Source organism: Lagopus muta, chromosome 1, assembly GCF_023343835.1.
Source record: "Lagopus muta isolate bLagMut1 chromosome 1, bLagMut1 primary, whole genome shotgun sequence".
Taxonomy (NCBI): Eukaryota; Metazoa; Chordata; class Aves; order Galliformes; family Phasianidae; genus Lagopus; species Lagopus muta.
The window spans coordinates 45,998,904-46,011,841 of NC_064433.1; the positions used below are offsets into that span (position 1 = coordinate 45,998,904).

General features: G+C 37.2%; 1 protein-coding gene across 20 annotated transcripts in view; it reads right to left on the reverse strand.

Annotated features, from left to right (window-relative positions):
• Positions 1–233: 233 nt before the first annotated feature.
• The window catches only part of ANKS1B (ankyrin repeat and sterile alpha motif domain containing 1B), a 402,720-nt gene continuing 390,015 nt past the window's right edge, over positions 234–12,938 (reverse strand). For 15 of the 20 annotated variants that reach the window (XM_048933552.1, XM_048933551.1, XM_048933549.1 and 12 more), the window contains 3 exons: positions 10,404–10,541; positions 2,510–2,677; positions 234–1,334 (listed from right to left, as the gene is read on the reverse strand). In XM_048933552.1, the coding sequence (XP_048789509.1) occupies positions 1,224–1,334; positions 2,510–2,677; positions 10,404–10,541 (417 nt within the window). In that variant the 3' untranslated portion in view covers positions 234–1,223. Of the gene's footprint in view, positions 1,335–2,509; positions 2,678–10,403; positions 10,542–12,938 lie in introns of those variants that run through there. The other 5 variants (XM_048933569.1, XM_048933568.1, XM_048933550.1 and 2 more) reach the window with 2 other exon arrangements.

A 12,938-nucleotide genomic window follows, 5' to 3' on the forward strand; every position in this document is an offset into this window, starting at 1 on the left:
TCCACAGACATTAAAAAAATTAAAACACTTTAAAGAAAATGTAAGTAAATATTATTTAATCAAATATTAAGCAAATGCTTAACTCGTTTTTTTCCATGAAAACAATTTTATTACTTTGGAATTTTTTTCTTTTTCTCGCTATTTTTATTTAGAAAATGTTTCACGGTAGAATTTTATCAACATTCTTCTAAACAAGCTTTCTGTGGCAGAAATCTTGATAGCAAAATCCAGAGTTTTGACTATTTTTTTTTTTTTTTTAGAACCACTGAGATTATTTTAAAAAATACGAGTAGAATTCATGGCTATAGCAATGTCAAACTGCATAAAGTGTATGTAAGTGGAGTAGAATGGTGGAATGACCATTCCACTTCCATTTCAGACTGGTGACATGGAACATCCAGTGCACTGATGCTACAACTTCTATAATTTTCATAATGCTGCAATAGCAATGGTTTAATTAACCTTAAAATAAACAACATTTGTCATAATTAATCTGGCTTCCTTTCCATAAATACTCTCATGTTTTCCTATAGTACTTCTCTTCCATAAAAATATCTAATAAATGTTTTCTGTGCGTTATTAATACCTTTCTTCTAACCATTCATAAAACTCTGATCCTTTGTTACAGTTCAAGAGGCTCCTGTTTCTGCAGAGGATCAAAGGACACCAAGGATTACATATAAAACCAGCGCACACAGAAATCAGGGTACCTAACTTCTCGTCACTTTAATGAGTTCTTTATTCAACACAGCAAATATTAATGAATTCAGTGGTTTCACAAATACTCTATTCATTAATTCTGGTTTATATTTCAATTAAAAACTGCCAAGATTTAAATAAAAAACCAATCAAATATCCTACTCGTAGGCAGCATTAGTGTTAGTTTAGAGACCTTCTGTTTTTTAAAAAGTAGAATTCTAAAATAAGAAATCAAAGAAAGCACTGTGGCAGAGTCACAAGGGAGAACTGCGTGAAAAATAAGGTTTCTCACTCCTCTTGTGGACTGTAATTTTAAAAGTCTTCGTATAGTGTCATTCTTCTGTCAGTGCTGCAGGAAGAAGAACATCACCAGAAATGACTATCAGCCTTTTTTGTTAGTTACAAGGCCACGCATACAGTGCAGTCTTCCTCTCTGCTGGGTTGAAACGTTGCCATAAAGGAAAGGCTGTGCTGTGACTGCTTGGAGTGCAAGGCACAACAAGGAATAGGGGGACAGTTTTGTATCAGAAAATGGTAGTTTCATACTTGGTATTAATGCCTCTTTTGGCTTCTTGTCCGGGTTCAACAATCCATGGTAGATTCGCAAGCGTCTTTTGTTCAGATGGATCTATCTGCTTTAAAACAAATGCAAATATACAGACGGGTTACCATCTCTGCACGCAGCATTTCTAGCAGATGATATTTCTTTCACAAAAATAGAACACAGAGGAAACCCTTTATCAACAAAGTCCTCTTCTAATGTCTTAAGCATGTCAGCGCGAGGGTCTGCATTCCCATCTACCTACCGATGGTTGCCCTCTTTTTACTGTTCAGATCAGAGCTGTGTCTATCCCCAAGCTATGGAGCATCAAAGCCTGTTATGCTATGTTTAAAGCAAGACTTGATGCTGCGCAGGCCTTTTAATACTGAGACAGATGATGGCATCAGAAAATGCTCTTTCTTACAAGTCTATGGATGAAGAATCTGTGGCGATGTACTCTAAACTGTATGGTTGAAAGCACGCTTTCATGTGTATTTTTCCCTTCCACTCATCCTAGAATTAACTATCACAGAGGATGGTTCTCCCTTTATATCCAGGGAATATGATACAGCACACAATCAAATCACACCATGTCTGTATTCTCGCTTGATTTAAAATAAGTTGCATAATTTTTGGAAAGTTATACCATAAAAGAGTGCTTCTCTGTCAGCTATGCCCTCTAAGATGGAATAGAAGTAATAGAAGTAATAAGGAGGCTCCGATTACCTACAGTTCTTAGGAATGTGAGATTCCAAAGATGTTAAGAAGGTGTATTGAAACACAGTTCTGAAACAGGTTCTGAAGTCTAGCTCTGCTGAGCATCATGCATAAATAAATAAATAAGGTAAGAAAAGAAGTTGCTTGTTGTGACAAGAATATCACTGTAAATTGATTCCGATTTGTAATTTGATTAAGTGTAATCATCTGGCAATCGTACCTAAATCAAACAAAATTTGTGCACTGTTGGTATGCACATGCACTGACATTAGTTTGATGCCAGATTAATCTCTTGACACAAGCTCAGGAAACTCTATGGAACTGAACAGCTTTGGATGTATGCATTGGCTGTGATCCTCAGCACTAGTCAAGTGACTTCTTAAATTGAGGAAACACAAAGTGAATGGTAGTTCCAAATGGCTGACTGCGATACAGTGACACAACCTAACAGGGTTGTGTTGGGTAGAGGTGACACAGCTTCAAAATGCGTATCAACTCTTACTGTATAGCTGAATGTTGTTGTTGTTGCATGCACCACTCCATTCTACTTACCACTGACTTCCGAATACTAACACGTGGTTTTGGAATAGGTTTGGAGGGTTTATTTTCAAAGCTCTCAGGGAGGGTTGAAGAATGGCCCCCTTTTCGTGCTTGTAGTGCAAGCTGATAGGCCACCTCAAATGCTTGTCCTAGTGTGAGAATGATTTCGTAAGCTAAATTCTGGAACAAAACAAAAACATTTAAAATCGGGATTAGGCAGAGTTGCTGTTAGATAAACGAAGTGTTAGTACTGTCTGTAGAATGGATTTGTAATGAAAGTAATTAAAAACACACTGGTAATAACTTCCTAAATCTCTGCAATAATTACATCAGTCAATTGATTTCTAATTAATTAAGGACAATCTAAATGTAATCTACTGTAGTGAAAACAACTGCTTTTCAAATCTTTGAAAACATTGTCTCACTAGACACAAGAAAGGGTTGTGTGGGTGGGTGTCACCTCTTAGAACAAGTGTATTCATTCTTGACCCCTTCCCCGCTCTTCTTGCTTCCAAGATCCTAGCCAATGGGCACTACTGCACGTATCTGACATTCCACCTGGCTTCATTTCAGACCTCCTCTGCTGGCCTCTCCTCTGCCTCCAGGGCAGGCAGCCTGACTTACACTGCGCAGTGCCATCACCACGGAGCATGGGAAAAGGAGAGTGCTCCAGATCTGCTGTGACACTCCCCAAAGGACAAGATGCACGTGTCGAAGGTGCAGATGCAGATGCAGTGCACCCACGTATGCGTTAAGGTAAGTGCTATGCTTGCAATGTGTGTTTCAAAGGCAGAGGGAACCTTACAGTTTTGTTTTCTAGAAGTAAAACTGTTTGAGCTTAACTTGGAATGTCAGCATACGCCTGGGGAGTTAGCATGTATTACCAAAGAGGTCAGGTTCTGAAGAACAAGATCAGTTATACCTAGAAAACTTTAAATTCTTAGAGAATATGTGGAAGAAAACCTGCTGAAAGGTTTAATAAAGCATGAATGAGGAAATGGGGGATCTGTACAAATGCTTTTTTCCAGTAAAGTTTTACATCAGCTAAAAGCAGCTGCGAGTTTCAAATTTGACCATAATCCAAATTGCAAGTGAAAGCCTATGGCAATTTTTTCAGGCTTGTGGGTTTGCTTTGGTGTATTTAATTCTAGGCTCCTACAAGCTTCCCAATAACATTTCGGACCCCTGCAGAGCAAACACCAGCCTGCAGGCTTTCCTTCTCATGTCCTGCGGACTCCTTACCATAAGTGATGCATCTTAGATGTAATTCAGGAGTTATTCTCTCCTTCCTGATCCTCTGTAGCTGGATGCAATTCTGCATTACTTTGAAACTAGGTGAGCCCTTAAAACTCCCACAGGCTTTTAATATTATTTCAAATGTATTAATTTTAATTGAGGTGCATGTTTAGCTAGTCGAGGCTAACTGTTGAGTTTGTAATAAGGCAGAAAGCAGTGCAAAACACACAGACACACACTATCTGCCCTGCAGAGGTTAAATACAGCTAAAGGGCTAAGCATTTTATTTCATGCCTTATACCACAGTTTCACTGCAGTCATTAAGAAGTTTCATCCCTTTGTTATCACAGCTTTATACTAAGAACATGTAGGCTAAGTTCAGCCTATTTAGCTCATTATAAGAGCTTCTTATAAAGGTGCCAACCCTGGTCTTTGTTGGGTCAAAGGGAAAACAATTATAATCCTCCACTGGGGTATCCTCTCAGCTGTGATGACTGCATTAACAACAACAAGCATGCCAAAGTTTCAGAGCTTCCCAAATAAGAATCTCTGTGTGATCTGGTGGCAGCAGTCTCCAAATTGTCTCACTTTTAATTTAAGGGAACCAATCTGGACTGAGAAAGATTGAGAATACAGTTTGCCAGTGAAGTCAGAAATGAAAGGCTAAAAAGACCATTATAATGCACTCTGCCTTTTAGCAGAACACTAGTTATGGAATTAAGACCAGCTGAGTATAATTGTTAAAAATGCACAGAATAATATTATTTGAAATGGACTGCACATATTAGCAGGACAAGGATATTATTCTAAAGAGATCTTAATCTGCTGTCAAGACAGTAAGATAGTGTACTGTATCATCATGGGATTATCTACAATGGATACTATTATTGATAAGGGAATACATTGACAGTATATAAGGAGGGCTTGGAGAACAAGTGGACAGTAATACTATAGGAGTGAGAGAGTGTACAACCCAGGGAAGTATGTGAAAAGGTCTTGGGAGACAGCATGTAAAGTCCTGAGAATAGAGTGGAGAAAAGCAGAGAGTTTGCCATGCATAGGCTATCTAGTTTGGGTCCTGGATCTTGTGAGAAATCACTATGATTTGTTTTCTTGAGCAGAGTGTAAAGTTAAAAAATAGCCCTTCCTGGAGCATGTGAAAATGTAACTGTTTCAATGGTTAATATATATATGAAATACTTACACTTAAAATAGAACATTTACTGCTTTGTTCAGTGTTCTAAACATAAACTGAACCATTGCGCATAAATGTCATACATTGTGTACTGCAATAGAACCTTGAAGAAGTGATGCGTACACTTCACTTGGAGGCCTTGGAGGGCTTTAAATTTGTCCCTTTTAAAATTGGAAAAAAAAAAAAAGAAAAAAAGAAGCAAAACCAACATCTGCTGAATCATATGTAGAAAAAAAAACCACCAAGGCTAAATAAATTTGGTTTGAGGAATTTCTCATCTGTAGTACAGGGAGAGGAATATGAAAGTCAGAGTTTTTACATGTTCTTGGACAGGCTGTTGCTGGAGAGAAAAGAGCAGGAATTCTCTGGAGATGCAGGAGGAAGATAAAAACCACAAAAACCATAGTGGGAAGCCTTCTGATGGAATGAGACTTCTTTTTTTACACGTGACATAAAATGAAGCAAACAGGTCTGTCTCTTCAAGAGATGTTTAGAACAGGGTTGTAGACCCTGTGGTGATTATGAGAGACATTGACCCTTACAGCACTCCAACAAGCTCCTTGGAAAGGAGGTAAAGATTTTAGGACTGAGTTCTGCTACAATCATGTTCCACGTACGTCTTGACAGAGAAGGAAGGTGAGTAAGCTAATGCCTTTAAGCATTTTTTGTGATATGAAAAACTGAGGTCAATTGCCCTGTCTGCAACATAATGTGTTAATTCAGCTCCTTAGCTCAAGTCTGAGTCGGTATTCTTCAACTGCTTTAGTTCAGCCACCCAATTACAATGGCTAATTGCTTTGTTACTGTTGGACTTATTTTCTTTACTGCACAAGCTGCAGCAGACATTGTTTCTTCACTGTGTTTTCATGCTTCTATAAAGCTATATGGAGGCTTCAGGACTATTTTGAGAATGAGAGCAAGATCGTTAATTTCTGTCTTTTGATCTACAAAAGCTTAAAATGTCACTTGCAAAGGATTATTATAACTTTTTTTTTTTTTTTCGGAGAAGCTAACATTTTGCTTTTTTAGAAAAGCATTTTGGGTATAAAGAAGATTTGATGGGTTTCTGCTTTCAGGTAATTATCTTTTTTTCCTTTTAAGATCACAGTTAAATCTGATCTTTAGACTGAATTTACTGAAGTGTCCTTTGGCATCTCACAGATAATTGGTGAGAGCTACCCACCACATTTTCTGTGTAGAAAGTCAATTAGGACACATCTGCAAGGTGTTGAACTTAAAATCTCAGCTGGCAAAATCAAACAGAACACAGTATACAGAATCTTAAATTGAACAATCTGAAAAATTCCAACCCTGTTCAAAATTTCCATCCCCTGAGATGAAATCATTTGCCCAATCCTTAGTCATTGCAGTCTTCAAGGCCAGATGTTAAGGATTCCTACTATAGAAATCTGACGAGGTTACTTATTAACAACTGGGGTTCTTTGAGGTCAAGAACTGTCATACAGATGCATTTACACTGCTGATTGTCCATATGCTTTACCTTCTAAACCAGAACACATTTACGTTTTGGGACAGCTAGAAAGGACTGCATTTGTCTGCACCCTAACACATCAGTCACTGTTCAATCAAGGGGAAGGAGGCTCAACTTGCCGAGGGTGGTACGAAGAGATGAACATGGCTGGCATTTGCTTGTAACAGCTGTGGTCTACCTGCAGCTTTTATGAACAGACACTCCTGCAACTCAAATTCGTGAATCTTTCTCACCCTGGATTTGAAGTGATGGTCAGTAGCAGACTCTTCTGAATTCATCCTTCTTTTCTAATGTGGCACAGAGAGATATTTTGTATGCTACATGGCCATGGAAACAGGCCTCCCAAATGTGACTTTAAGGCTGTTGCAAAAAGCCATCCATGTAGACTAGCCCAACAGGAGAGACTCATTTGCTTATGAGCTGATAGCTCCTGGTGCCTGAGTGCTCCATCTCAAGAAAGTTGTGAGGATAAATTAAAACGGCTTCCCACATTCTGCCTAATATGCCCTGAAAGAGTACAGTCTGGGCATGCTGTCTTTGGGTACTGCAAAGAAAATAAGTTTTCAGTTCTTAAGGCATGCAGACGCCATACTGATTGTATCTGGATCATCAAGAGAACAGAGAACAACTTCAATAAAAAATTTCAGTTCCCAAATCCACTGGAAGAAGGCAATAAACAGAACTTTGAGGCCTGAAACCATGTGTTTTTCATCGCTGCTGAATACGTACTAGCAGTTTCCAATGCTTATCCAGATTAAGTCTGCACAATGAAGGACAGAAGACTACAGAGAAAGGAAGTTTTGGGTTGCACAGAACCCCCGTCTATCCTAGGCACGAACTAGAGCAGCTGTTGTGCCAGTTAATGCTGGTTGCCTTCTTTTCATCAGTATGCAGGACGGTGAAGGAATGTCTGACTGAAATTAATTTGGATTTCCCATACATGAAAGGACTTTGGTGTAGGAACTATTATCATGGTTTATTTTTTCAAAGGGAATACTTCATTGGTGATTTTGAGCCTGCTTTATGCAAGTGGATGTGTGAAATGAGTTTCAAGTACTGATCAATAAATCTTCTACTCCCAAAACTTGTCCTCTTCTAAATATCTTAAGCAATGGATGTCACTCCCAATTTTAATTACAACATCATAAATCTAAGCAGAGGAGTCACTTCTAAATACTAAGCATCAGTGATACTTGTATTGACATGCTGTTACACTGAAACACTTTCCTATTTGCAAAAAAACGTTTTTTCCAGTTCCCTGAACTAAGGGACCTAATTTTGATCTCAGTGCATATACTGTACATATGTATATGTGTGTATGTATATATACAATATACATACATTATTGCCTGCTGTAAGGGGCCTGCTTTGAAGAGGGGTTGGACTCAATGATCTCTGGAGATCCCTTCCAACCCCTACAATTCTGTGATTCTGTGATTATATTACCATATTATATAAGATTTAAGATGCTTCTTTTTTACACTTTAATGTGGATTTTACCATTTTGAACTTTATTTTTCTTATTGTGATTGGACTTCTGTCCCTTGAAAAATGAAGAGGACTGCTTCTATTAGCAGACTGGAAGACCCGGCTCCTCTGTAAGTGCCAGACTGAAATTGAATCTACTTTATGCTTATGTTGCAAATATCTAGAATATTTTTTTTTTTCATCGAGCTTGTTCTTCCATCAGTAATATCAGATTCTGAGAAATAAAACAGCACAAAAAAAAAAAAAAAAGGGAATATTTGAGTAGGTAATACCCCACTGAGGATTACATAGCATATGAAAAATAATACAGACAGTAAAGTTTCTTAAATTAGCCATTTATAATGGTTGGGGTATTAAACACTCCTCCTGAAGTATGGAAAGTGAGCAAAATGTTAGAATTATTGCTGGATCACTATGCTTTCCTAGCTGAGTAGGGAGAAAATGAATTTTATCTGATAAACCTGGCTGTGTGTTTGTGCTTGAACATTAGGACTATAAATGAAAATGCATTAGTTTGAAACTGTTAAGAAGTGTTTAAATGGATTGGTAGAAATAAAAATGTCACTCAGTTTACTCTCAGTTGATTCACTTATCACTAATACAATGTAACATTTTGTTGACAACAGTTTGCCTATTTTTAATACCATTTAAAATCTTTTTCTATTCCACATGGGCACTAAAATGTCAGTAGAGAAGTTAAACAACAAAAGTACTGAACATAAAGGTTAATATTCCTTTTAACCTACTTTCCTTCAAGCTATTATTTAGTTTCTCTGCAATGCTGACTACTTTCCCAGCCACAAATAAAATGCCTCTGTTCAGACATCTCTCTGTCTTTTCAAATTTAATTTATTTATATTTATGTAAGCATGTTTTGAGAATTCACTGACATTATTAAAATCTTTTTCTTGAATAATTTTTAATTTCTATAACAATTGTACGGAATTTTAGATTTCTCTTGTGCTCAGCTGAAATGGCATTAGGTGAGTATTCCACAGACATTTTGGATGTTAAGCCTTCTTGGTCCTAAAACTTAGAGCTACTATTTATTTCACCAAATTTAGCTGGAAACAGTGAGACTGATTAACTGATACATGTTCGTAATTTTTTGAGACACCAGTAGGCTTTGCATCATTATTTGAGAAGCATAAATGCGGGAAGAACTCAGTTCATCAAATTAGAAGAGCTTTAAGAACTTCTGTTGAGATGAGTCTTGAGACTCCAAAGTCAATGCAGTCTGTTTGCAACAAAAAGGAAAAGGTGCTGATAATATATTTTTTCCCTTATCTTCATCATTTGTTAAGCTAAAATTCCCACTGCAATGACAGAGAAACGAAGACAACAGAGGGACCATCTAGACTATTGCTATAGTCTGACGATGGTTACAGGGGTGCCCTTTTCCACACAAACATAAAAAGGACAGTGCTCTGCACAGATTTGTTATCACAGCTGTTTCAAATCTATGAGATTCAGTATGGCAGCCAAATATTGCAAGGACCTCTTGAGATACGTAGTTAGCTGTCTGTGTGGTCTCTTCTTCTTCAGAGCTACCAATGTTTCAGTTCTCTGTTTAGAGTAAGAACAAAGCTTTTCATATGTTCTCTATATATTTGCAGAGAATTTTCAGTTCTCCAGTTTATTCAGTAAAACACCCATAGGTTTAAGAAATACTTAGAAAAAAAATGTTTGAGTTATCAGGACTGATCCAGCTAAACAGTGAAACACAAAAGCCCATGGAGCAGCAAAGAAACCCAAAGAAATTGCCCGCTGATCTGTCCAAAAAACAATCCATATCAATTTCATGAATGTGGGATGAGCCCAAAGGCCTCCACAGGAAGACTCCAACACTCTCACTTCTTGTTGGTTGGTCTGGGACAGACTCATGAGCGTAGCAACCAAACAGCTGGACATCACCAAACTAGTCTTTCCTCAACTTTGCAGGCACCAGAACACAGTCCAGAAGACAAACTTAATTTGAGGTAGCTCTTGAGCCTATCTCTCAGCAGGACTGAACACTGTACATAATGCACATTGGTCCAGTTCTGATTTATCTGCTATGTGTTACGATTTCAGAGTGGGTGGCCAGAATTGCTTTTTATGAACTTGGAAGACTACAGCTTAGATTAGATGTCACTTGTCTTGTGACGTGTTGTAAACGCTTGTAAACGTGTTTCAAAAATTCATACACATGACACTACATTAAAATATTTTTTTCTTGAATAATTTTTAAGTTCCTCTTGTGCTACTGACTAAAGTTTCAGCTTAGCAGCTGTGATGACACAAGTGAATTGTTTCAGATGGGAAATGAGATAATATCAAGTAAAATATTTGTTTTTCTCCAAAACTGTTCCTTCACTATCTTGTATTCGATCAGTAGATCAATTCGGTAAATGAACAATACCTTCTATTAATCACCATATGCCTTCTTTAAAAATAGAATAAAAGAACTGTAACTGTTATAAAGCACTACTAAATAAATATCTCCATTAACTGACCACATCAAATGCAGTAAATACATGGCAGTAGTGGTGATTGGTCTTCAAGTCTTTAGTGATGTACGCAAATGTAGAAAGGTCTTCAGGATCTTGTGCAGCACAGGAAATGTTACGGATTTCATGTTCAGCAATAATATTCTGTTGAAAAAAAATTTCAATCAATTCAGGAATTCCATGTTAAAGAGCTGCAAAAGGCATGTTTTTAGATACATATTTATGTTCATCTCCTGTGTTCAGATATTTCAGTTTCTTAATAAAAGGGATTTAATATATCACACGTGAGTTTCTTACACAATTCATTGCAATTTTGACCCTCTCCTGCAATATCTAAAATTGCCAGTAAGACAGTAGGAGACAATTGCACTCTGGAGTATTCCCTATGATTCTATTTGGGTTTTGTACAGTTTATGGAGTATCCTGTATACATCTTTCCTGGCATACAGCTGTAAATAAAATTTCAAAGCACTACACAGGCATCCTCTGATGCTGCTGCTCTCTGCCGAAAGGTCACTATATCCCACTGCTTCAGGCTGCTGATGGACTGGAGCTGGTGAAACCCAACAGGCCCAATATCCAGTCTTTTGCACAGGGTGTTTGACAAAATTCAGCTATACTCTTTCAAAAAAAAATCAACAAAACATCCATCATCATTTATAATTAATTAAAATCCTGAGCTCTTGAAAGGGTTCTTCTTAGTAAAAAAGTAGCTACAAATGGCAACATTTCTCCACTTGGTGACAACAGCATCCTGTAAGAGATATAGAAATATTTAACTGTTCATGCACTGAGCAACACTACTTGCAACAGCCAATGTAAAAGCTATAGCACACTACTGAGATAGACGTGGGGTACATTTCTCTGATGAAATAAATAACCAAAAAAAAAAGCTGTCTAAAGCTTTGAAGAAAATTATGAATTGTCATTACATAAGTTACTGATATGTAACCACTGTGCTCAGGCCAAAGAAACCATGAAACTAGAGAAGAAACTACACAATGGCTTATGATTAGGCCTTGCATCAGCAGTGCACACATTTCAAATGATTTATTTAACATGATGAATGACATGATGAATTCAACAACACGGATGACTCATTGAACAGAAATCGCCTCACAGGTTAGTTTGTATGATCTTCTGAATTGTGTTCCTCCTGACTGTAGCAATGGCTTTTCCATAAAAAAATAAAAACAACAAAGAAAAAGAAGAAGCCTGCTGCAGTATGACATCTCCACTGCACTAAGAACACATGACATCTGTAGTGCCACAGTTCCTCACAGCTCTACGCTTTGCTGTTGCCTTAGTGGCATCTGTTCAAGTTAAAACAACCTCTGAGCATCTCCGTTTTTCCCTCATCCCTGTCTTTTCCTTCCCACCTCCTCTCCTCCTCCTCTTTTTTTTTATTTTTTTTTTTGAAGAATGGGAAACATATGCAACTAAGTCACTTAGGATTCTTTGCCGTATCCTCTTTCATTTGCAAAGTGTCAGCTTTCCCCCTTGTATGTAGGTGTCGAGTTTTCTAAAAGACATATTAATATATGTAATTAAAGAAATAACAGCTTGGGGGAAAAAAAAATCTTAATAAAAAGTATCCCAAATTCCAAATTACAGAAGAAAACACGATAAGAAGACTGTTACTGAAGACATGATATAATCCTCTTAATCTTATACAGTTGCAACATACTTGATTATTTCAGTTTAATGCATTATTCATAAAAGTTACAGAAACAGTACTTATGTTTCAATATATGCCAATTTATAATGACACGTATAATCTCTGCTTAATGACTATTGGCTTTTTATGTTACTTTAAGCACTTTATTTCCTTTGTTCTCAAGTTTGTAAGTTTTACCCTCAGGAAAGATTTTAGGGAGAATGGCAATTCTAACAAAACCAGGCATTTAGATATCCACAGATAGAGCTGTAATATACTCTCATTGATGTTGTAGCATCAACACTGTAGTTTAAAATGCAGAAAGAATTAAATCTTGGAAGGTTTTATGCCAATTTTTATGCCAAATCATGAGCCACTAAGTAACTACCTGAAGTTATATGCTGTGTGAAAAGAGATCTGCTATGCTGCAACTTTTCCTAGGTCGCTTGAGATTGGCACAGGGCTTTGTGTTTTAGTGTTTAATTTCAAACCAGGTGAAGTTTGGAAACATACTCATTTTAACTCAAATGTGTCTCAAATAAATCTCACAGACAGAAATTAGCAGTGAAATAGGTTTTCCTCCAACTTCTACCGAATTATCCTCTCTGACTTCCTTTCAAAATTAGACATGTTTTCAATGCATGCATTTGCTGTTTCCTAGAGTCAGAACTCCAGCAGACCAATAGTTTTAGTCACTAGAAATTATAAAGTTATGAATCAGTTTGCTGTGCTTGGTGTGCTCTTCTCTTTACTGAGAATGTAAAACTGTTGTTCTAAAAATTATCTCTCAGTTTGTCAAAAGCAATCTCCAGAGCTTCAGAAAAAGCAGGGAAGGTGAAGTCAGTTCTGCTTCTGCCAAGGCAACACCACTGAGATACCAAGCT